Source organism: Leuciscus leuciscus, assembly GCF_965113295.1.
Source record: "Leuciscus leuciscus genome assembly, chromosome: 6".
Classification (NCBI taxonomy): Eukaryota; Metazoa; Chordata; class Actinopteri; order Cypriniformes; family Leuciscidae; genus Leuciscus; species Leuciscus leuciscus.
In genome coordinates this window covers 23,652,872-23,675,782 of record NC_138730.1, presented here as the reverse complement: position 1 = coordinate 23,675,782, position 22,911 = coordinate 23,652,872, and the positions used below count along the sequence as shown (strand labels likewise).

At 37.0% G+C, this 22,911-nt stretch overlaps 2 protein-coding genes across 2 annotated transcripts; both read right to left on the bottom strand.

Annotated features, from left to right (window-relative positions):
• Window positions 1–2,745: 2,745 nt before the first annotated feature.
• ivns1abpb (influenza virus NS1A binding protein b) lies at window positions 2,746–12,370 on the bottom strand. Its single transcript, XM_082172201.1, has 15 exons — window positions 12,223–12,370; window positions 10,529–10,677; window positions 9,648–9,768; window positions 8,370–8,542; window positions 8,198–8,273; window positions 7,939–8,112; window positions 7,727–7,852; window positions 6,853–6,960; window positions 6,454–6,571; window positions 6,020–6,244; window positions 5,358–5,479; window positions 5,149–5,275; window positions 4,159–4,290; window positions 3,887–4,060; window positions 2,746–3,749 (listed from the first exon to the last, which is right to left on the bottom strand). The coding sequence occupies exons 3-15, from the start codon at window positions 9,756–9,758 to the stop codon at window positions 3,493–3,495; spliced, it is 1,923 nt and encodes a 640-aa protein (XP_082028327.1). The 5' UTR covers window positions 9,759–9,768; window positions 10,529–10,677; window positions 12,223–12,370; the 3' UTR covers window positions 2,746–3,492.
• A 3,074-nt stretch (window positions 12,371–15,444) lies between these two features.
• Window positions 15,445–19,361, bottom strand: arpc5a (actin related protein 2/3 complex, subunit 5A). Its single transcript, XM_082171885.1, has 4 exons — window positions 19,118–19,361; window positions 18,505–18,578; window positions 17,175–17,351; window positions 15,445–17,092 (listed from the first exon to the last, which is right to left on the bottom strand). Exons 1-4 carry the CDS (start codon window positions 19,254–19,256, stop codon window positions 17,030–17,032), a joined length of 453 nt encoding a protein of 150 aa, XP_082028011.1. The 5' UTR covers window positions 19,257–19,361; the 3' UTR covers window positions 15,445–17,029.
• Window positions 19,362–22,911: the final 3,550 nt, after the last annotated feature.

Genomic DNA, 22,911 nt, shown 5'->3' with positions numbered 1-22,911 from the left:
CCAAAAATGAAAATTAGCCCATGATTTACTCACCCTGAAGCCATCCTAGGTGAATGTGACATTGGAGGTATATTAAAAAAACTCCTGGGAGTGAATGGGTTTTTGTTTTTGGAAGTCCATCAAAGTGCATTTATTCATGATAAAAGTGTTCCACGCTGCCCAAGGGGGTCAATAAAGGCCTTCTGGAGTGAAGTGATGCATTCGTGTAAGAAAAATATCCATATTTAAAACTTAATTGACTACTAGCTTCCGGCAGGCGGGTGTATGCATCGATTTATGGCGAAAGACTAACCCTTGACCTTGACGCACAACATATTGACGAACGCGGTTGCCCAGCCCTGTTTGTTTGAACCGCGAGAGGCGTCAAATATGCTACTCATACATCCTACGTCATACATCGTCAAGTGTAACTCTTTTGGTGCAAGTCAACCTGCGAAGTCTGTCTGCTGGAAGCTATTGCTTCGTGTGTGTGCGCTCACAAACCTTCTCACTCAGTGCGCGCCAGTTCTCTCTCACTTGAATGCTTAAATTGGCAAGGCTTGAAAATGCGTGCAAATGATAAACTTTAGTGACCATGCATGCAGGCTGCAGCACAAAAAAAAAAAAAAAGATTAATCGAAAATGATTGATTTGTTTATAGTGCAATATTTTCAACATGAATGACAACCTTGCGCTTGCAGCTGCTTTATGTAATCTGTAAAACCACTTGAATTGTAAAACCACTTGAATTGTACACGGAGTGTGAATTTGTAAGTTTACTATAGACAAGCTAAACTAGCTTGAATCAAATCAAACAAATTTCTATCTGCATACTTTAGATGGGTCGTGGGCCCTGTGTCTCACCTGGTTGCCCGTTGATGGCAACATTGCCCAGCAACATTGCTCAAAAAGTTGCCCCGTGTATCACCTTAAGACGGCGTGTCTAACAAGTTCTACAGACCCAGCTTTTTAAAAAGTTGTTGACCTTCTTTTAACTTAAAATGTGCGCTCATGCCGAGACGCTGAAAATAAAAACATATAGCAAATGTTTGCATGGAACAATATGTGTCAGATATGTATTTAAGAAATGCAGCTGGACGACATTTTCTGCCTGTAATGCCAAAAATACAATGCCCTCTTCCCCCCTTCCTCCTCCCACTATTGATCCCAACTTCCATTAGCCTACCTCTGGCAAACTTCTTAAAACTGCACTCGATGATTCATAAATGAATTATTTTTCTAATCATTCACTCACATTTCAGCAAAACTCTGGAAAAGCACTGCAATGATATGTAGAAATCAGGGCTGCCGGTGACACAGGTAGGCTAACGTTAGCTTACTTGAACTTGGAATACACAAAAAAAAATTGAGTGGATTCGACGGGTTTTTGTGGTTGTAAGCTATTAAATAGGCTATAATAACAAATCCTAATTTGACCCTCATAGGAATTAATGGAATGAGAGGATTTATTTTTAATTCGCCAAACAGTTCATTTGCTCCATATAGATAAGGCCATTATTATTAGCCTACTTAAAATTAATTGATTAATTAAAGTGAATTAAATACTGATTAGGCTATAATAATTTCATGAAATAACCGAAAGTGAATGATGAACACTTTTTTAACGAAATTACATAGCTTTATTAGTCTATATGGACATATAAAATGTCATATAAAAAGGAAGAATCGCAAATATTTGGTCAACATGTAAAAGGGTACAAAATTTAATTTTTCAATATATCACACTAGCAAACTTAATTACTAGTAACAGCACATTTCTGTCCTCAGATAGGCTAGCTCTCTGCTGGAGGGTGGAGCATGGTTAGGTGAGGTCTCAACAAGAACTATGGAAGGTCACATGATGCAAATACGTTGACCTTGTTTACAGCTGCAAAGCTTTAAAAAAGAAAGCATGAATCACACTGCCTGTGTGAATGTGATAGATTAAACCAGCAATAAGAATCCAAGCAAATGATAAAGGATGCTATTCGGCAAACACAAAACGTTCTAAAAATGTAATTTTTTAAAAAGTTTTATTACCATAAAATAACGTCCCCTGAATGTTCTGGGAACCAAAAATTGTTAGCTGGGTAGGTACTGATAGCATAATGAAGTTGTGTTTCTGAAAGCACTTAATATAGGCCAGTGTTATCTACAGAAAGATAAAGTGTGATTTAGACTGGAGGAACAAATGAACTCTAAGAGCTGAAGAAAGCTGTTAAAGAGAGGAGAGGTGAACAGTTAACCTCACATCCTCTAGAGTTTTTATTTTGTGGGCTCCGGACTCTAACCGTGTCATTTCCTGTTTATCACACACCTGTTCTTGGGCCGACTGTCAGCACATTCATCCTGGTAATAGAGTGAAAGAAAATGTATAATAGCAGTCTGTAAATAGCAGTGTTAATAAGAGCAAGCATTTGAGGCATTTTATGTTATGCATTAGGGTCTTTAAATGCTGTGCTCACAGGCACTTCCTATCTTATGTAAGAAACCACAACTATGAAAAATGGCATGGCTCTTACATAATCCCCTCAGACAAAACAAAACAGCACTGAAAGGTTTTAGTGAGCTGTTGTATTTGCTAGATGCTTTTTATATATAAATAACTTCAAAATGTGGTTGTTTCATTAAAAGTATCAAGGTAAATGTTTCAAGACCCTCAGCGGAGAGACATGTTACCAAGCAGACTTGTCTTTCATGTTTTACTCTTCAGAATCGTTAATAAAAAAACAGTTGGATGGATGGAAGTTGAGACACTCAATCTACTTCAAGTTGAAATTGTTTATTCATTTTTGCCCCTTTTTTGAACCAAAAGTAAAACAAAATCATTTACAACATTTCAAATGAACGAGATGAGACATTTATTGGTGTTAAGTGGCATTATCATCATTGGCTTCTTTAGCATAAAGCAGACATAGATAAGCATCTAGTTAAAAACAAGCCTGTGGCACAGATTCATTCATAACAATGTATGCTTGTCAGTATTATATATTAGACACTTAGATAAGTTGTATAAAAATGCTATAAAAAGGCAAGATACAAATCCACTGAAGCATTGTGGCTCCATTTAAGATGAGCTTAAGTTAAGTATTCTGTGGTCTAAGACTTTCCAACTATACATATATAGATTGTATCTTCAATAAGCAAGGCCATCATCAAAAATCATCGTCAAATCACTCATAAGCATTGCGTCTGACTGCAGCAAGTTGTGAACCTTTGCCACAGTTCATATTATAACAATCTAATAAACCTGTTCTCATTACATTAACCTTACCGTCTCCACTTTACTCCAGGTACTGGCTTTGATAGTGAAACAACAAATGAAAAATAAAATAAAAAGAGAAAGAAATTTATTTACATAGTAATTATGCAATATGCAAAGGCTTTATGTTGCTTTGGGCAACCCTATCAGAATTCTCTCTCCTCAGTACCTAAACAAACAGATGAACATCAGTCAAATTCAATCACATTACATAACAATGTGTCAGATTGAGGATGGGATCCTGACACCCTTCAGTTCTTAGCTAATGCCTCTATAAACGGGCTCCACTCATTCTTCTCTAGGTCATACACCTCCATGGTGTTGAGAAACTCATTGCCATCAAAGCCCCCGACAGCACAGAGCACACCGTTCACTACAGCCAGCCCTGCGTTGCTTCGTGCTGATGTCATGCTGCCTAACATTCTCCACTCGTTATTGGCTGGGTCATAGACCTCCACACAGCGCAGAGCGTGAGAGCCGTCAAATCCTCCAACCACAAAGAGCTTCCCTGAAAGCAGTTGGAAATAACTTGATGAAGCAAAGTCCTGAATTTAACAAGCTTAAGTAATTTTCCTACCAGTGAGACTTTATAACCATGTTGGACTAGATGGAAATCTATACACAACCTATTTTGTCTCCAATTACCTTCATACACAGCCACACCAGCTCCACGACGGGCCACGTTCATGGGGGCCACCAGGGTCCACGTGTTGTTGTCTGGGTTATAGCGCTCTACTGAGTTTAAGCAGTTCCAGGACTCAGCGCCACCAATCACGTACACAAATCCATTAAGCTCGCACACTGCCGCCTGGTGCCTCCCTAAACACAGAAGAGAGACAATGCACAGTGAACCACACGTTCAGGTTTGTACAATACAAATCAAAGTCATTTCAGAACATAAAAGTGAATTGACATACTTATGTTGAGGGGTGCACAGCTGGTCCACATTTTTGTCACTGGGTCAAAGGAGTCACAATTCTTCAAGCCCTTTCGGCCACAGGGATCAGATCCACCCACCACAAAAAGCTTGTTTTGCAAGGAACACACACCTGAGAAGAAACAAGAAAAGCGATTATTATTTACCCCTTAATCAGAACACCCCCTGTTTGATATGTTCCTACTAGTACTGATGATATTGTAGTTTTTTTTTCAGTCTTAAGATAATATACATCTATTTAAATTACGTTTCCCCTGTTTTTACTAATGAACAGCACATAATATTAAATGTTATTTATTACTATATTACAATAATATAACATACTGTAACATAATAAAGTACAGTAATATTTATGTGGAGACAAAATAATAAAGCAAACAAATTTTTTGTTTTGATGATTCAATGAAACTGACATTTTGAACTTGGTCAAAGAAATGAATCAAACTTGGTACATTATCATTAAAAAACACAGGGTCAGTATTACGTTTTTTTTCCATTAAATTGATCTAAAGTGACACTAAAGCATTATAATGTTACAAAAGATTTCTGTTTCAAATAAATGCCGTTCGTGTGAACATTGAAGATTCCTTAAAAAAAAAAAAAGAGTATATCAGTTTCAACAAAAATATTAAACTGATTTCAACACTGTCACTGATAATAAGAAAAGTTTCTTGAGCATCAAATCTGCATGTTAGAATGATTACTAGAGTAATTATGCTGCAAATATTTTTTTTACTGTATTTTTTAACATTTGTGAGCATAACAGACTTCTTTCAAAAACATTTAAGACTTTTGAACTGTAGTGTAACTCAGAAATGAAATGAAATTTTCCAACTCTTACATAATTTTTTAACACAGAAGTTTCAATCAGATAAAGTAGTACAATGACTTGGTCTTTAGGACGAACAAAAAGCTCATTCAAATCCATTACAAATATTCACTGTATTGTCCGGCAGAAAGTGATGCATACCTGCATTGCAACGGTTGGTGCGGAGCTCAGGAACTTGAGTCCACTCGTCAGCCTTGGGGTTGTACATCTCTCCACAGCTCAGCTCATCTGAGTGACCGTTGGAGCCGCCCATCACATACAGCTCACCCTGAGAGAATAACCATTCATTTAGCTCTAATGACAGCTCCAGCAATGCTACTTTAGGATTGGAAACCATGCACTGTCTTTACCATTAGCACAGCCATCTGGAAGCGAGCTCGTGGAGTGCGCATGGGAGCAATGAAAGTCCAGCAGTCCTTCTTTGGGTCATAACACTCCACTGTCCTCAAGCACTCTTCTCTGTTGTAGCCACCTGGACAGATAATATGTACATCACATCTTCACAAACCTGTGACCTGCTCCTGTTTCCATCTATGACAATTTGTTGTGACATGCTGCAATGTGGTTCTTTTGTTTTTGTATTTGCTCTCCTCCAGCTCCTGCTCCACCACTATCAAAACTCTGAATGTTTGTTTTACCAAATTTGCATGAATTTAAGGACATTATATAGCCCACATGACATCTGTGCATGTTCTGCTCTGATAATAAAGAGGGGAAAAATAAAAAATAGATTTAAATATGTAAAATTATAAATGCTTAAAAGCATGTTGAAGGGAGCTGAGAATAATACACTTTTACTGGAAGCTAAATGTAACTTAATTGAGTTAAAAGTCTAAAAATGCAAAAAGTTGTATTGTTTCCTTTAAAGACATTTAAAGTGTGTGAAGACATTTTTCTCACAGGAAAAACCTTTTAAATATATAATTTTAGTGATCAAACAATGAGTTTTGGGGATACAATTATTGTCTACAGGGTGACTTTAAGGATGACTTCATTCTTTGGGCATGTGTACCTGCAGCAATGAGCTTGCGGTCCAGTTCAGCGGTTCCCAGTCCTGAACGAGCGTAATGCATGGGCTTTAAAAGCTTCTCCTGTAGATCTTCTGGTTGAGTCTCGAAGCTTGGGCTCTTCAGCACACATGGTGTAGCAGATGGGGAAGTATGAGGACTAGTGCGGCCATGCAGGGAGATCACACACAGTATGCCTCTCAGAACAGCCAGACACAGGTATGCATTGTCTGCAAAAGACATCTAGTTAATTTAAACACTAAAAACTGGGTTCTCACTAAAATCTAGGATGTTTCTAGTAGATACGGATAAAAAAAATCATGCTTAACTTAATTTCCTGATCTAGGAAACATAACCATAGGGACCCTGCATAAATAGCTATGGAATTTTCTAGCATGAAAGTTTAAGAAAAGAGATAGGTGAAGCACTATCGACTTACTGGTGGTCTTCTCTGATGCAATGTACTTCCATTCGTGCTTGTTGAACTGGCTGATGGAGGGAGAGAGGCTGCCAGAGGCGCCTGAGCTCATCTCGTCTCTCTCTCGAGGAGGCTTCTTCTGCAAAACCAAACCAGGCAGCTCTAAACCTGCCCAAACTTCACCCCCTACCTCTACTGCATGCATACAGACTTGGGGCCAAAGCTTAAACCCATTCCATCCAGTGCCAATACCACCATTTAAGGGGTCTTCCACAGTGCAAACACAGCTAAGACAGATGGGGGTTTACTGGTCTGCCTTTTAGTGCAAACCACCTGAAACATGATCAAATGGCAGCCATGCTATTTTACAGCAGAGAAGGCAGCGCACTGGAAGGGGAGGACTGAAAACCAGTCATGTACCTGCACAAACTGGATGTGGTCATCCTCAGAGCTGCAGACCTCTGCATGCCCCTCAAGCAGGCTCCCATCATGTAATCTGTGATCTGCTGAGTAGTACAGCGTTTGCACCTGCAACAACAAAACACCAACAAGACCCATGTGGGTGTTTCCATAACAAGAACAAAGCAATGTTCTGCCTTGTTCCTTGAAGCAGTAGAGTCAGCTGCTATGAGGGAGGCCCTTGATAACTGTGTGCTGCCTGGGCCTTGAGGGAGCAATGACCTTTCGCATGTCTGCGGTCACTGTGATTGTGGAAATTGCTGGAAGGAGAGATCGTTCCTACAATAAGTTACTTCACTTTGGTTCAAAGAGCTATCTAAACAAATGATCGCTGCACAGTGGGATTGGAAAAAAAGCTGCAACGCTCTCAGGAACACTGCACAGATGGGAGCACATGGCTTTTGGTAGGTTGACTTAGTACCACTGATGGTTGGGATCTTGCATTCTTCTTCAGGGCTGGAAAAATCTGCTGTTGGTGTGTATACTAAACCTACAGGAGATATGGGGAGATCAATGGGGAGGACCAGCAATTAGAATCAAATTAATAATAGTTCAAAAAGCCCTGTTGGGGAGAAAATGTTAAGTCACAAAGTCAATACAGTCAAGGGAACGAAAGCGAAGGGGGAAGATCAGACTGAACATAGTTTGTTCGGCTCACCTGGAAAACCGTTCAGTTTTTCAGTATTTTGAGGAACACGTACTGCAAAATTTACAAGGTTAAGGGCAATACTTGGGGACAGGGGAAGGGGGGGAACCCGAGTCAACCTTTGAACAGAAATTCAGGAGACATGAGCAAAGCGAAAGGAAAGGGTACGTATAAAGTCATAATACTGACCTCTTCCATTAGTTTCTCCAGGGGATATCCATTCTTCCACAGGCTGCGCTGCACCCAGCTTATCACCTTTGAGTACAGTTTGCCATTACCAGGCAAGTTCAGGTTCTCCTCTAGCATCACCTCCAGCTATATAGACACAGTTATGAATGGAATTATACAAAAAAACATTTAGTAGTAACCGATTTTAAATAGATACAGATAGATAGACATACTTTTAGTCTAGGAAGTTTAAGGAAATCATCCTGTTCTGAGATCTCCTGAAGATGGTCCTGGATATAACCATCAATCTTGCCCAGAAGCCGCCCATCAGCCATGCTACTAGCAAAATTGCGGTATGAAATGGCACTTTGGGAGTCCATTTTTGATAGCAGGTAGTCTCCACAGATCTGCAAAATAGGATTCAGGATATCAGGGAACAGTAATGTAGTCTATACATTAGAGAATTCTGACCATGTAAATGCCTGTACATACCTGTCTGACCCTCTCCAATTTGAGCTTCTTTGCTGCAGAATACACATCTCTGACCAGATCTGTATCCGCCTTCAGCCTGTCCACAGGGGAATACAGGGATATATGATACCTGTATGTCCTTGACATTATAAATGTGTAATAAAAAGTTTAAATGCCAAGTGAATATATGTACTGTGCAGTGTAGGCATAGTTCAGCAAGATCTCCACAGCATCAGGGTTGAGGTCATCAAATTTAACCAGTGAAATCCCACCCTGGGGCTCAGAGTCAGCATTGAAGATTTCAAAGAGGCAAGGACTGCAGCAGGCCAGCACAGCCTTATGGGCCATAAGCTCATGTCCACAGACCTGTAGAACCACCACCACCATTATAAAGAATGTTATGAGTGGGTACAGAGAGCCTTATACAAAAGTTTGGGGTCAGTAAGATACTTTTTGAAAGAAATGAATCTTTATTCAACGAGGATGCATTAAATTAGAGCTGCTTAATTAATTGTAGTGATCTTGATTAAAACTAGGTCTATTAAACCTTTAACAAACATTCAAATCTGCGTTGGTGCTGCCGCTGAGACGGAGAGAGTCTTTGTCGTGGAATGAAACAGTTTCACAAACAGTCTTTTCAACCACACACAGTATCATTATTTCTCTGTTACAATAGTTCAATTTATCACAGAAGTACTGGGTTAAGTGTATAGTTTGGATATAAACACTGGTCTACAGTACCGGTAAAAAAATTTGGATCAATTAGATCGTTACACCAGTAGGTGGCAACATGTGACTTTAATTTGTCATTGAATTTTTCATTCAAGAGATTTGTTCAAAAATGCTGATTCATTCAATTGAAACAAGTGAAGTAATTATAAGTGAGTCATTGAATCATTCATTCAAACTTTAATTCATCAAAATCAAATATTTATTAAATAGACTGCAGCAATTAGCATTTTGCCAATGTTATTTTGTTATCTATTTAGATTCTCCAGAAAGCAAAAGACATTCAAAATGTTACAAAAGCTACATAGGTCAAATACATACTGTTCTTTTGAACTTTATATTCATCAAAGAATCCTGACAATTTATTAAAACAGTTTCCACAAAAATATTATGTTGCACAACTTTTAAACATTGAGAAATGTTTCTTGAGCAGCAAATCAGCATTTAAGAATGATTTCTGAAGGATCATGTGACACTCAAGACTGGAGTAATGATGCTGAAAATTCAGTTTTGCCATCACAATAATAAATTACATCTTAAAATATATTAAACTTGTAATTATTTTACAATATAAATGTTTTTTACTGTAGTTTTGATCAAATAAATTCAGCCTTGTGAAGTTCATTCAAAAACAAAGTCTTGCTGACCCCAAACTTTTGAACGGTAGTGTACAGTATATCTGTATACATGTGTACCTTATCACAAGGCATGTTTATTTTTCCTGAAACAAAGAGGGTCTTACCAACAGTCTGACATCACAAAACTGGCCGCTTTTACGCAAAGCATTCATCTTGGCCACAGTAGAATCAAGGAAACTCTCATCTTCAAATATCAAATATCCGTTGGGAGTCATTTTGATGAATCTATAAAAGTCAAGGTGCAAACAGCAAAATGAGAACTGCTCTTTCAGCATTTAAAAATATGTGAGGAGGAGAAGGCCCACATGAAATCTGTGCCGTTTTGTACCACATTTTCTGCAATGACTGTGTGGGGATATCGGCGTAATGGATTTAAACACGATATGCATTAAACTGAGCTTAGAGTACTACACTTGTATTGGAAGCTGAAGGCATCACCAAAAGTAGCTAAATACTTAATATATGAATATGTAAGGAGTGGGGGGTGTGAAGAAGGGTGCTTTCACACTTGGTTCAATTGCCTGGGCCAAACAAGAATTCAATTGCTCCCCCCTCCCCCACAGGATTGTGTTCACATTATATTATTTGGGTCGGACTCCAAACCATGGTGCATTTGCATCAAAGCAGCAGCTGTTTACCTCTGTTGCTTTGTAACGACACCGGAAAAGGTGCCAAAATGCAGAGCATCCATAAGGCACTTGCGCCCATCTATCGCATTGTGAATGCACTACAAAAGAACGCGGGAGTCCATTTCTGCTAAAGGTGAGCAGAAGTTAAATTATATACATTCTCTCTGTTTTTGTACGGTTTGCAGAAAACAGCGTTCACATCAATCCAAATTAACTGAACTGAACACGGGTGCGCAGTCTAAGCACCAAAAGTGCTAGTGTGAAAGCATCCTGAAATTCTGCAGATGTCCTAAACAGAAAGCTGTGAAAGTCTGTGGAACAGATTCCATGTAGGTCTGGTGAAGAGACACACCTACCAAACAGATGTAACAGGAGAACAGTCTTGCTCTAAGGCACTTTAGTAGACCTTTCAACAGAGAAGAAACAGTGGCTGCACCAATCGTGTCTGAGGTCACTCAGCGGGTTAAAGAATACAAGTTCTACAACCTTGATTATGCATGATGACCTAAAGAAGTGAAAGAGAAACACACTGAATTCAACCATGACAACTCAACAACCGCTAATAAGAGGAAATGATTCTTGAGCACCAAAGAGAATGATTATTAGAATGATTTCTGAAGGATCATGTGACACAAAACTGGAGTAATGATGCTGAAAATACAGCTTTGCCATCACAGAAACAATTTAAAATATTAAAATAGGAAACTTATTTTAAAAGGTAGTATTACAATATTAGTGTTTTAACTATATTTTTGTTTAAATAAGCGCAGACTTGGTGAGCATAAGATCATTTTTTCAAAGACATTACCGACCATTATGTGCAGTTATAGTCAGGGGTTCACACACCTTTTCACCAATGAATTCCACTGAGGTTACCAGTAGTTTCAGACTTCTCGAATATTTAACTTTCAACTATACATTTTTTACAGACAAACTTTGTATTGCTTATAGAAACCCCCCTGTCTTTTCCAGGCCTGGAAAATCCCAATTAAATCACCCTGATATTTTTCCAAGGCTGTGGGAACCCTGAAAGGGTTTAACAAAATTGTAACCACCAGCTTGGATCTGACAAAGTATTTTTAGTTTACAGGTATCAATATTCTCGGGTCATATTATTGCTTTTAAAAACTGTTTAACTGTAGGCTAAACGCAAAATGTAGAAAACAAAACTGATATTTAAAGACCTAGTACTTTCTAAACACAATACATTACATTACATTTAATGTCTATAAACAAAAAGGATCCAGATAAAAAAACAATGCGCTCTGTTTTTTCATATTTCCGGGTTTAATGTTTGTTCAAGGCGCGAGAGACACGCGACCCGGAGCGCGAGGAGGAACTGAGCTTTCTAGATTAAACCAGTACCGCCGAAACAAACACACGTGACCTCGCAAAACCTTATATTCAAAACAGGTACAATATAAATAAACATCATATTTTACAGGTGTGGAGCAAGGTGGCGAGTCGTGTAACAAAGACAAGATACTTTATACGTATTTATTACGATTTGGGCAGAACGAAAGCCTCAGTCACCATTCAATTTCATGACATCATTTAGCAATTCAACGGAAGTGAATGGGGACTGAGGTTGTCGTCAACAACAGGGTGCCTAACATCTGTCATTTTCATCTTTAAGTGAAATACATAATTATTTAACTGTGTTAGAAATCGGACATAACATGTTGTTAAACTGGTCATGGACCATGATTAAACGGTCAGTCAAAGCGCTATGATTCTGATCTGAGGTCCAGTCAGTAAAAGACCATGCAGAAGCCGAGTCTTTTGTACACAAACCATTCACAAAAAAACAACCCGTTTTTCACAAGTAAAAGTGAATATTTTATTGATATTCCTCACCGAAATTCTAGCTGTCGGGCAAACGTTCAGGTAAAACAGCAAATAGATACTAAAAGTGGCTTTTCCTCAAACAACACAAACAGGATTTTTCTAGTCAGATCACGAGCTCGACTAACTTTAACACCACTTTAACCTTCCCATAAACAACAAAAGCGCTTTCATTTTAAAACACAACAAGAGAAAAACGTCTTACCGATTTCCTTTGTCTGTTTAGGATCGTGAACACCATCTCTACTTAGTAAAAGAGTGATTATCTGTCCAAAGAACCGCCGTTAACGAGATGTACCGAAGAGCGCGCGCTTAACTATGCTGCGTCACTGATGACGAGGGCACAGTAGCACGATGGGACTGGGAGGGACAAATAATGGCGCTCATCTGTAACGTGCTTATTATAATAGTGATAATAATTTGATAACTAAATGTTGCTGAAAAGATTAATTGTATTGTATCTTCGTCTATATGACGAGAAACGCGTTGCTGCGAACGCCTGTGTGAATATGCAGTGAGCATGATTGGCTGTATGTCACCAACCATTATTCACTTTAATCACAGTAGCCCAGTTCATATACCACCCACCAGGAACACAGTCAAATTCATTCATGCAGAACAGATGCGTCCTCACATGTCTATATCAATATTTTAGGTGCTACATTTCGAAGCAGAAGCAAATAATTAGATTCATTTTTATGGTTTGTTTTCATGACGGTTTAAATTGTTTTTGAGAGCTCTCTATCTCTCTCTTCTTGTCTCTTAAAAATATCAAGGATTAGTTATGTTAATTTTATTTCAATGTAGGCTATACTTTCAGGTCAAATTGAACATGCAGGAAAAAAATGAGGCATTTTGTTCCACTTCTTCTGTGGAGATCTGTATTATGTAAGCACCTCGTCATCGCCTCCACCTCAGCCTGCTGTCTCATGGTTTGCAGCCACTTAGAAAAGAAACATGAATATAGTCAGACATGCCTCCTCTTGCCTTCTCTCTGTGGATCTCTTTATGCAAACTTGTTCAGCTGAGCATGGGTTACATAAGGCACTCAGCTGAACCATGTTTTTACAGCATACTAAGTCACTAAGCTCACATCACTGATGATACAGTCTGCAGATACACCATTAATCTGATGAAGGTTTTTATTTGCAGTTATTATTGTTTATAGGCTCGTATATCACAGTGTGATAGAGAGGAAGATAAAAAAATTGTCAAGGAATATAATAATACTTTATCACAAACTCTGCAATTTTAAACTGAGCTCTATGGAAATTTAATTTAGTTTTACTTTATTTTACTATTATTTTTTAAAGACAATAGTGCAGTATCATTTTCTTAATTTAATAGTATTATCATCATCATCTTATTTTAATTTAATGATTTAATTTAATTTAAGAATTCAATTTAAGAATTTAATTTAATTATTTTTATTTTATTTATTATTTACTTCCCTTGCAATGTCTTTATAGTTTGTGTATATACAGTATGTCATATCTTTCTGGTTGAATTCTGCACCGCTGTCACCTTGAACTTTCTCACTTGAAATTGTATGTTGCACTATGTCTCTAATGCTGGTTTGCAAGTGATAATCATTATGAAAATGGTACTGTAGGCTATAGAAATAAATGTAATTTATTATTGCCATAATAAAGAGAAGTTCTAATAATAAAGTTATTAGAAAGTTAGAGTAGAATAAGAAATTAAATTAAACAAATAAAAGCCCATTATTTTCTTTTATATTTTAGGTAGGCACCCCTCACCCTGTATAGGTTTATTTTGCCATACTGATAGGCCGACTGTTTATTGTCCCTTACTTTGTAAGCATGGAACCAGTAAAAAGTGCTTGTGTTACTTTATAATTGTGTAAAAATGTTGTGCACTTATGTCTCCATAGCAGCTGCCACACTTAACTCTGCTTGTTAGAAAACAATGCAGTTCCCTTGTACAACACAATGGGCCAATAAAGCCCCTCTGCTGCTTCTGACAGGCGACCCATCTTAGATCTATACATGTGGCATGACAACAGAATATAATAATTCTCAGATAGTCTTGAGCCACACAACTATAATCAAGACTTCCCAAGACATTTCCCAACGCAGGAATAGTTTTATTTTAGTGTACAAGTGTGTTTCATTGCTCTAATTAAATTCAGCTGTAAGTTACAATATTATTATTTATAAAAACAATTTTTATGTTTATTTGGAAGCAACTAAGTATTCAGACATTTTGTATTCAATTAAATAAATGTAATAAATGATGTACTAGATATATATCATTAATATGCCTAAAATATGTCATTAAAAAATATAAAGGAAGGCAGGGTTCATGTTTTTATTGTCCATATTGATTTTTTTATTTGCAAGGCACAATCAACAGCACAATCGTGTTGCTGTATTTTGCAAGACTATATTTAATTCATAGTTATCCACCCACTCTGGTTCTCAGTCTTATATAAGACTTCAGAAATGTCATTTAAAACCTCTTCTCTCTTCAATATTTTTGGATGCATTGGTTTCTAAGAAATCAAAATAAACTTGTTATGCCTTAATAGCTTGAGATCAATGACCTGGAATAAGGACAGTGATTCATTCCCATGAAATCACATACCCATAAATATTTAACTTCATTATCAGTATTTTCTAAGAATATAAGACTCTACAACCGTCTTCACTGATCTTTGAACTTGTACATGATGCCACTTCTTGTGATCCACATTTGCACATTTATATGAGATGATATGAGTCTTTGCATGAACCAGATATGGCTCTGGTATGATCAAAGTACAAAGGAAACGGCGCCCCCTTGTGGTTGCTATGAAAAGTATAAGTTGACTATAGACTGCGATGTCTGCATAGGATCTCATGCGTTTAGCTGCAAAAATATTAAAGTGTGGAAAGCCCTGTAGGGTATTTACACAGCCTGAATATTGAAAATGTATCATAATGTAACTTTTTTTTTCAAAGATACCCGTCTTTGGAATATGTGCAGATGTCACACACACACACACACACACACACACACACACACACACACACACACACACACACACACACACAGTGCTATTTTAGTATCGAGATACAATTTTAGTTCTTAATATTTAGAATTTTTATTTAAAATTGTATTTAAAAATGTATTTAAATATTTTTTAAGTTTACGTTTTTAGAATTATAGTTCTAGTAATTATAGTAATTTTGCTTTGCCAACTAGCTGAAATAAAATACGTTTTTAAATATATGTATATTTTTTATTTCAGTTAATGTTTATTTTAAGTAACAAAAGTTTTTCTAGGGTTTTGTTTAGTTAAAAATAACACCCCAGACGCACAGTAAAAAAAAAAAAAAAAAAAAGTGTTGAAAACATCTCCTACACACTTCAAATAGGTCTTCTGGTTTGCACATTTAATCAACACAAATGAAAAAAATAAGACTGTATTCATTTAATTTATTTTTCAAAAGAACCATACAATATAAAAGGAACATTTCATAAGGCAGTTGGTAAACTAGTTTTGCACTTAATCAAATGATTGACTGGCGTGATGCAAACTCAACATTCACTTCGAGCCGCAAATGAACAAGTGGAGACTTCCTCAAGTTGTTAATGTATGGCTTCAAGTATGGAAAAAATAAGTAGACCACAGTGGAAGCAAAACTCTCCATTGCAGCTTGAGCGCTTGCTGCTGTGTTTGGTGGGAATTGTGAGCGTACACAAACACGTGTGCGTCTCAGAGGTTAGCTATATCATCAGCACCTGACAAAGTCTTGAGTTCAAAGTTGAGAAATTATGCTAATCATGTTCTACGATTGGTAACACTTAAAAAATGATATGATCAAAATATACATAAGCTTGGACAATTTGAATAATACTCGGCGTTATAAATTTGTTTAATTCATCGATTTTGTAAAAAGTACAAAAATGCACTAATATTAATCAACAATTATGACAATCAAAACCTTTTTGGCAACTTAAGAAAAGTTATTCCCTTTTTTCTGTTTCTTAAAATGTGATCCCGTTGTGATATGAAACCAAAGAGATGATGGAAACATGCATGAATTCCTGAAGGGATTGTGGAGGAAAATAAGCACTCTGATCACATACAAAAACGAGCTGGAAATCTCCCTCTTGAAAGCACACAGGCATTCAAATAAGGCTAGATTCAACAACCAACTCTAGAACTAATACATTATGCAGTGAATGCAAGTTAGGGAAAAAGCAAATACTGATGTTGGCATGTTCCATAGACCAGCTCTGATGAGGAAGAGAGTGTAAAGAGAACATCCTCTACAAACTAAAGCTTGATTAACTTCTTAAAGCGTCACCCAACTATAAAAACGCTGTTATCATTTATTCACCCTCATTTTGGTTAAAACCTGTATGAGTTTCTCTCTTCCGTGGAACACAAAAGAAAACATTTTGAAAGAAAACATCTTTGGAATGTTGTTTGGACTCTAACGTTCCTCAAAAATCATCTTTTGTGTTCTACAGAAGACAGAAAGTACAGGTTTGGAAAATGATGACAGAATTTTTATTTCTGGGCCAATTGTTCCTTTAAGTAAAACAAAAAACCACACACTCCAGAGTGCCATCATGCATCACTGCAATAACATGACTGCGTAATGATTTAGTCATGTGATTACATGTACTGTTTGTTCTGCTCTGTTGAGACTTTACATCGGGACAGGTGTGAGAATGTGAAGTAGACGAGTAAAGTAAAGTACGAAAAAAATGAGTATTCCTTTGATAATAGCTAAAATGTCTGTGCTTAAGATCTACTGAGGTCAACAATAACATTTTCTCATCACCCTTCTGTTAACACAGATCCAAGGTGCTTATCTTCACTGCAACAGATCCAAATGGGACTGTAATGTTTGATCGTTTTTTTTTTTTATAAAAAGGTGAGAGGTGAGTGACTGGACATCCTCCACAGTTTGGCAGAGTGGGCAGAAACCAGACCACGAGGGCTTGTGCCAGCCAGTCCCTCCGCCAACCCTGCCACGGCGCCGAGGTGCTGAACATTACACGGTCTTCCTGGCCGTGAGCACTCTGACGATAGAGCCCACTCCTCCTGCCGAGAGAGCCTATGCAGACAGACAGGCACCAGTGAATATAGCCAGAATGATCATTTTTAGGTGAACTATTCCTTTAAAAAAATGGGTTTACCTTTTCATGCCACTGAAGTAGGATGGCACTACTGTTGTCAGTGGGTTTTTCAAAGCCCTTGTAGATGTACTTCATGAGCAGATCGACTCCAGTCTTATCCAGAGACTGAACAGCCTTTTCTATATCGCTAGCCTTGAAAGAGCTGAGCACTTTCAGCACGAGGCCTTCAGCCCGGTCCTGCACACACATACACACACACATATATATATAAATTAATCTTATATGGCCATCCAAACAAGAGAATTTTAAGCAAATATAGAAATTGTACATACATAAATATATTTGACAATACTTCATCAACATCTATAAATATTATGAGCTATATTTATTTATAATACATACAATATATATACAATAAATATAATTATTTGCTTTTATTATTATTATTATTTGTACTATTATTAATATACATTTACTATTGTTATTCATTATCTTCGTTTTGTATGTATTGTTGTAAAGCACTGCACCATTGGTCAACTTATGTTGTTTTTAATGGTGTTATATAAATAAACTTGACATTGATATATTTTATCAATGTCATTCTACCCAATATTTGGGTTTTAGCTTCAAAATAATTGTATTTTGCGTTACTAGTAGTAACCTGTCTCTAGATGTATGGGCATTGTTACATTGTAACTGCCAATTCATTTGTTAATTGCAATTATTTGTATGACAATTATACAATAACCAAATATTTGTGTTCAAAACAGCCATAAGTAAAATTGTTTTTACAAGCCTGGAAATCACTATTTTAAAATTCCCTAATACTTTAAGGTTTCCCGTGACCATGGAAAGCCTGTAAATTAGACTTTTGATGTAATGAGTAAAACATTTTAGTCTGGGACTAGCTTAAGCCTGGTCTGTGAAACCGGGCAAAATGATTTAAATAAAACAAAACAAGCATAAGGTAAAACAATAAAATAAACAAATAAAAAATTTCTTATACAACTGTTTTTTGTTTTGTTTTGTGTGAAGAACCAGGGATCCCAGAGTCTTGGAAAATCTTAATAAATGAGGTCACCTAGGTTTAGAAATATTATATTTTTCTAGACCTGGAAAACTGATCATGTAAATTTATATATGTGTATAACGCGTTGTGCATTTGTTATACATTTTTATAGTTAAGCCAAGGTCTAAAATGTGAGTAAAAAATATTGTTTAATCCTTATTCAGTAAATCATGAACAGCTGGAAAAGTAATGGTGACTTTGAATGGTGTTGGTAGAGTAAAAAAAAAAAAAAAACAGAACCATTGGTAGGGAATGATAATGTTAAAAGTTTAACATGACCGATACTTTAAGATACTTCAGAGTGATTTGACTTTTACTCACCTTCACGTTCTGGTTCTTTGTATTGATGGGTGGATTCTTCAGTACCGCCTGCAAAGCCCCCATCAGGTTACCTGTATCAGGCACTAAGGAAAGCACAGCAGAATGCCTGAAATCACATCTACTCACTAATAACACTCACTCTTTAATTATAATTGTCACTATGCTACCATTGTAAGCTGCGGGAAACTATATATTATAAAGTATAAAGAATTAAAAAGCCACCTCAGGATTTCAATCTTGCAACCGGAAGTCGATGGCATCCGGAAGTGTTTCTACAACAACACCATTCTAAGTAATTGCCACATCTATATAAGGCACAGCTTTATGCGTTACACTCTTTAAACATTATAGCCGCTATTTGTCGGTTTTAAAAGGCCTTAAAGACTTGATCCGCAATGCAAACTTGTGATGACAATGTGAAATATGCCTGTCTTGAATGAAGTGACTGACTACCACACCCATGTCTGGACGAGAGTACAAAAATAATCAATTTTAGAAACTTCACGCCAACGCATCAAGTGTTTTAGAAAAAGACAAGTCAAAACGCCATACTACAAGTAAGCAGGAAATCTATGAAAAGTAACCATAAAAGTAAATGGACTGAAAGGATATGATCTGATGAGAGAATCCACCTCAGCCTCATCCGGACCTAGTTGATTTTCTCCACCGTCCTCCTCGTCGACGAACTTGTTTTCGTCGTACTCATCTATATCAACCTTTCTGAACCGATCAGACACTGTGTTCTTCGACATGGCTGGTTCGATCAATCAATCAGAAGATGCCAGTTTATGCGGAATAGTCCCAGCACTATCAGGAAGCAGCTCGGTGCTTGTTGACTTCCGCATAGAAAGCCCTCTAGTGTCTGTGGGCGGAATCAACACCTACACGTGTCATCTCATGTCACCCAATCAATCATTTAGTTAGATTAGAACTTTTGCACCTTTAAAAAATAAAAATCTTTATAATTAACTGCAATTATAATATATAATACTACGTGTGCACACCCCTGAACTAATACTATAAATGTAATTTAAAGCAAATTAATTGACTCCCAGTTTAGTAATCTTTTACAATTTGGGTGGGACGTTGTTTGAACCTCAATCTTTTTAGTTTCAATCAGTGAAATGAAGGTAGTTAACTCTTTAATTCTTAATAATGTTGTCCAGCACTGCATTATTATAGTGATGATGTGTTACTGGTTGACCCCCGGTTTCACAGACAAGGCCTGCTTGTTCCAGACTCAGAGTAATGCATTATTGAGCTGTTTTAACTGAAAGCAACATGCACTGACACTGACAGATCTTAAAATATGTCAGTGTCATTGTTTTGTCTCAAGGTGCACACACTATTAATGTTTTTTTTTTTTTTTTTTTTTTTAAGGCACGTTTATAAAAGCTACTTAAATGCCCTAATTGAACTATATAAGACCTAATCCTGGTTAAATTTAAGCTCTGTCTGTGTGTCAAACCGGGCCATTCTGTTCTTTAGTCATTGACGAGCTAATACCAAAGTCGTCTTTGGTTAATACTGAGTAATTGGGATTTCTATTTTTTCCCAGCAGTCCAGCAGATGGCGATATAGGCTAAATTAATGCGTTTCCAAAGTTGAAAAGCACTCATGCCATCATTTTTGGCTAACAAAGTAATGCCAAAATGTTCAGGCTCGTTTGAGATGAGCAAAATCTGCGCAGAACCGACCACCACCAGTGATCAGCGCGAGATGAATGCCGGTTAGAAATGTGTCCGAGTGTGGTCCGCCAGGCTCGCGACCCCAAGGAAGCATGATGGAAACGACTTGCTGACGACACAGCTTTATGCTCATTGGTTTAAACAAACGCGAACTAAAATTCTCTTTTCAAATGTTTGTGTGTGTGTGTATATATATATATATATATATATATACATGTATGTATTAAAGTAAAAATGATCGATAAACACGTATTTGGAATGGAATTAAATAACAAGTAGCCTACTTTGGGTGTCTTGTTCATTATATTTATTTTCATATAAAAGCAACAGAATTTAAATTACATCCAGTTTATTAGCAACACTGTGCACGAGCGTGAATCCCGCGATATCAGTCTTTGATCTCGCACGTGTCTGATCCACTGCGAGAAGACAGATCTGTCCGGCTTGACTGCACTTTTTTCACTCCTCCCTTCCTTCACCGCCTACTCTCAGGCAAGGCAAGGCTCATCTCAAACAAGCCTATTTCTAATTCTAACCACATCCTCTTTCTTGCTCCTGAGAGTCAGTGCTGCATATATTATAGTTCAGGTCATGTGGCACTCAATTTTGGCTGCATTTTCCCCAAATACTTATTTTTCCTTCTTGTCATTCATCTCTCTGAAGTGGACTGCAGACATATGAGACTTGTGGTCATAGTGGCTGGTATCATTTATTCTTCTACGAGCTCAGCATGTTCTTCTAACACATGATGCGCGTGGTGTCTGCTTATACAGCTTTTAATGGTCAAATACTATATACACATATGCATTTTGCCCGTCCTCATGACTGAATGGCAGTGGAAACACAAATAGCATATTTTTCTTTGTGTTTGTCATCTTCTTCATATATTATAAATATAATAATCACACATTGATTTTAATTCATTTACAAGCTGTGTGTACATTTTCATTCTATGAGCTTTATGATGAATCAGACTAAATCAGTGTTTGATCAAACTCACTCTTGCTTTATTAATTCACAGCTGCCTTGTAACTCGAGGCTCATAAATTCATTTTTGCACCAAAGAGTCTTAATCCGCCACTGGGCTGTACAAGTATGAGTAGAAAACAGAGGTGGACAGTAACAAAGTACATTTACTCGTGGACTGTACTAACACTTTTTGTACATCTGTACAAAAAGATGTACATTTGTACATGTTCACTGCCTATCTGTACTTTATTTGAGTTTTTTTCTCTCTGGAATTTTTTTACTTCAACTTCACTAGATTTGAAAGACAAATATCGTACTGTTTACTCCACTACATTTCTGCCAAGGTCCTTGAGTAGAAAATAGTAACGTCAGTCAGGGGATGATTTTGGTTGCAGGGGTTGCATTTTGGTTGGAAATGAAAGTCGGTTTGACGTCAGAACCATATTCAATCCTCCTCTGGTAGAAAGACATCTGATATTTTATAATTAACAACCATAAAAACCCATTCTTTTATATGAATGTCATGGATTGATTTTCATTAACTTGGCATCAAACCTATCCATTTTTGAAATTCTTCCCTGGGCATTGTGGGCAATAGCACTGTATCATTAGGCCAGGCCAGAGATTGTCTTATTTATAGGGGGATGAGAGGATCCCTTACCATTGGAGAAAGCGTAATGGCTAACTTGGATCACGTGAGGCACCTCAGCCTAATGGCAGTGACGTCAGTTACAGTTTACTTTAATACGTTTCTTGTGGATTAGCGCGTTGGTCTTGTGAATAAATGTTCTATTTTTGGTGTTATATCGCTAGAAAAAAGAGCTATCTCTATTAGCTGCAAAGTTGTCACTGCCTAATTCAGACTTTAGAACATTTCTCATTACTATTTTTAATGTTAAATACATGTGAAGAATCAAGCTTTTGTTGTTTATATGTCTATGCGGTGTTTTTAATATGCTGTGAGACAAGTCAACTCCATTGCTGATATTTTCTCCTTAAAACTGCAGTGAACCAAAGACGGTCTCAAAAAAGCGGTTTGAAATCGCTGGTGTTTCTGACACCACAATCTATCTACCTTGAAAGCAATCACGTCACAGTGTGATACAAGTGGATCTCTGAGCTTGTGTGAGTGAGTGGAGGCAGGGCTAATTCGCATATTCAAAGACCACGTATAGCTAGTAAATGAGGCAAGAGAGTTACATTCAAGCTATTTTAAGGCATGAACATTTCTCAAGGAAAAAGGTTTAAATATGTCATTTTGGTGATCAAAGATGATGAGTTTTAAGGGATACGATTAATTGACTTACTAAATCCTCCACACCCATGCTGTTGGAACGGCTCTCCATCATTGTCACTCTGTTTCTTGTAATAGGCTACTGTAATTTCCCCCTCTCGAAATAATTACGTTTATTCACGCAATCTATCTCAAAATATTATGACTTTATTCTAGTAATTTTGACTTTATATTTAAAATATTATGACTTTAATCTCGTTTTGCAACGACTTTATTCTCAAAATATTACGACTTTATTCTGGATGAATTCATTCTTTTTTTACGTTGCGGTTCAGGGCTACTGTACTTTCCAGTTGAGGTTTTGTATTTTAAATTCAGTTTACTTACAGTACTTTCAGGAAATTCTTAACAACCACAGTTTTTCCCAGCAACTATAGTAGACATTTCCTCAAGTGAGGTGCCTTTTTGCCAAAAATATTAAACACAAATTAATTGTTTTAAAAACTGTGATTTTCA